At 38.6% G+C, this 2,789-nt stretch overlaps 1 protein-coding gene across 1 annotated transcript; it reads left to right on the top strand.

Moving 5' to 3' along the window:
* The first annotated feature begins 1,148 nt into the window (after positions 1-1,148).
* LOC150088248 (uncharacterized) lies at positions 1,149-1,469 on the top strand. Its single transcript, XM_090370081.1, has one exon. The coding sequence runs from the start codon at positions 1,149-1,151 to the stop codon at positions 1,467-1,469; it is 321 nt and encodes a 106-aa protein (XP_090226207.1).
* The last annotated feature ends 1,320 nt before the right edge of the window (positions 1,470-2,789 follow it).

Raw genomic sequence — 2,789 nt, 5'->3', positions numbered from 1 at the left:
TAAAGGTTCAATAAAAGACAAAGATGGAAATGGACTGAATGACCAACAAGGAATTAAGAAAATATGGCAGGAATACACGGAAGAACTGTATGCAACTGAAAACAAACATCAACAGATCGAAGCGAAAGGGTAGGATGAGCTAGAACCGGATAATTTAGAGTATGGGCGCTGTAACAACTACCAAGAAGAAAAGCATCTGGAATTGATGGAATACCAACAGAAATATTAACACTTTTGCCAATCTCAGTTATCACAGCTTTGTGCTGGAAGATCTGGAAAAGCAATATGTGGCCAATAGACTGGAAGAGATCAGTGTTTATTCCAATCCCAAAGAAGAAGAAGGGAGACACCCGAAATTGTTCGAACTACTGTACAATAGCTTTGAAATCACAAGATTATGATATTAGGGTCCCCTGTAAATGATTACATCTACCCATATATTTATTTTGTCTGTAAATTGTGTGTGTTCCCTGGTCGATTTGCCTGTTTGCTGGACGAAAAAAATCCCAGTTTCTTAAGGGAAAACCTTGCTATCTACGCCTGAGACCGACTAACTCAGTCATGGATTGAAAAAAGCCCACTAAAGTTCCTCGCGTCGTCGACTTGATATCACAAGCAAGCAAGATTCTATTGAAAATCATTTATGCATGGATGTATACAATCATAGAAACAGAATCGCGTTGTTCAAACTGGTTTCTACGAAGGAAGAGGAACTTGTGATCACATCACAAACATCCGTTGGATCGTGGAAAAAGCCCATTAATTTCAGAAATATGTATACATGTGCTTCATAGACCTAAAGCATTGGATCGTGTTGAACACGAAAATTTGTGGAATTATTTGATAGAATTGAGGGTACCTGCACACTTGGTTGAGCTAATAAGATTATTGCACACCAATCAAGAAGCAACTGTCAGAACAACATTTGGAGATAAGACTGGTTTGAAATCGGAAAAGGTGTGCGATAGAGCTGTATCTTATCCCCATTTCTATTTAATTTGTATACTGAATCATCTATGAGAAAATTGTATTTGGATGAGTAAGAACTCAGAGTGAAAATTGGCGGCAAAAACATCAATAATTTTAAGATATGCAGATGATACAACTCTGCTTGCAAAAATGAGGAAGATCTAATACAATTGATCTTAATGGTTAAAGATGACAGCGAAAAAGCGGGATTGCAGCTTAACATCAAGAAAACAAAAATTATGACACCAGCTGGAACAGGAGAAGTTAAAAATAACAATGAAGAGGTCGAATCTGTCCGGGATTTCATTTTTCTTGGATTTAAGATCGACCGGAGTAGAGAATCTCCCCCTGAAATTAAAAGAAAAATTTTGCTTGGACGCAGCCCAATGATGAGCATGAAAAAGATCTGGAAAGACACAGATGTCAGCCTTACAACGAAGGTCACAATGGTTGATGCCATAGCGTTTCCCGTAAAAACTTATGTGTTTTCACACCCGTAAAAATAAAACAATAAAATTGTTTGGACAATTTTGTTGCTGGACAATAAAACAAGCAGACAGAATAAAAATTGACGTTTTTGAACTCTGGTGCTGGAGAAAGTTGCTTCGCATACCATAGACAGCGAAAGTTACGAACAGAGAGGTTTTGGATCGCATCAAGCCAGAAACATCACTGGAAGCCAAGGTCACCAAGCTACGATTGACGTATTTTGGTCACGTAATGCGATCTAATTCATTGTAAAAATCGATAATGCTAGGAAAGGTCAGTGGAACAAGGAAAAGAGGTCGGCAAAGAGTACGCTAGCTCGACACCATCAAGAGTGACACTTGAATGAGCACGAACGACTTGAAAGAAACTGTTGAAGACCGGACAGGCAGCTCGCCCATAAAGTCTCCGAAAGTCGGCTGCGACTAAACGGATGAAAACAACAACAGCAATTACAAGTATTAACATAACTGGTATTTATTTACATTTAATCTATTCATTTTTCTCATTTAATTTGTTAATACATAACACATGCTATCATTTTCATAAAATCTCTCTCAATTAACAACTTCACCTCTTTCTACAGCTATAAACACTAAACTAATTCAATCTTAATCACTTCCTCATATTTCTCTTAATCAGCAATATCAATTCTCTTCACAACAGCAATCCATAAGCTAACTTATTACTAACAATTCTATATATCTTTCTTAATTTAGTAATATCAATTTTCTTTACAACTTCAACAAATAAGTCAACTCAGTACTAAACATTTTCTTATGTTGTTCGTAATTTCTTCAACTTCAACCTTACCCTAAAATAATCTACAAGTTTATCTAAGCATCCATTCCAAGAAACTGTGTCCACAGTTCAGAGGACACAGTTTCTTCTCTTTCACGGTGGAGTTTCTTTGTGCAGATTCCTTGCATGGAGTGCGCTGAAGTCTGCCATATAGTTCTTCCAGTACTGTCTTATTTCGGGAACAGTTATCTGTTACTACTGAAGGAAATTAACTACAACGACGCATCTTAGACGAAATTTCGCGGGGGAATTCTGGCTGTTGAAGTGGGCCGTATGGAAATTTCAGCTTCATCCTGCACCACGGACCACCCAGATGGCAGCAGCTCTCAACATTGGACGTCTTCCTGCCATCATTCACGAGAGAAGACTCTTCAGTGTCGTTAAAATGATGGTTAGCATTATTTCCGAACCAGATTTCTGGACTAACTGCGGATGGAGGTCCCTGCCTTAGGGCCACCACAGTCCTTCAGGCCACCCCAAACCAGTTAAACTTATCCGATCGGTTCCTACCCGTGCAAATGCCGCAGTGCATA

The sequence above is a fragment of the Mastigoproctus giganteus genome, chromosome 3, assembly GCF_048544385.1.
Source record: "Mastigoproctus giganteus isolate SK-2022 chromosome 3, ASM4854438v1, whole genome shotgun sequence".
Lineage (NCBI taxonomy): Eukaryota > Metazoa > Arthropoda > Arachnida > Uropygi > Thelyphonidae > Mastigoproctus > Mastigoproctus giganteus.
The sequence above is the reverse complement of the archived record's forward strand: the minus strand, read 5'-3'. Positions and strand labels throughout refer to the sequence as shown.

Excerpts from the sequence above, each read along its gene's own strand:
- LOC150088248 (XM_090370081.1), top strand. The coding sequence starts at position 1,149 with ATGGTTAAAGATGACAGCGAAAAAGCGGGATTGCAGCTTAACATCAAG.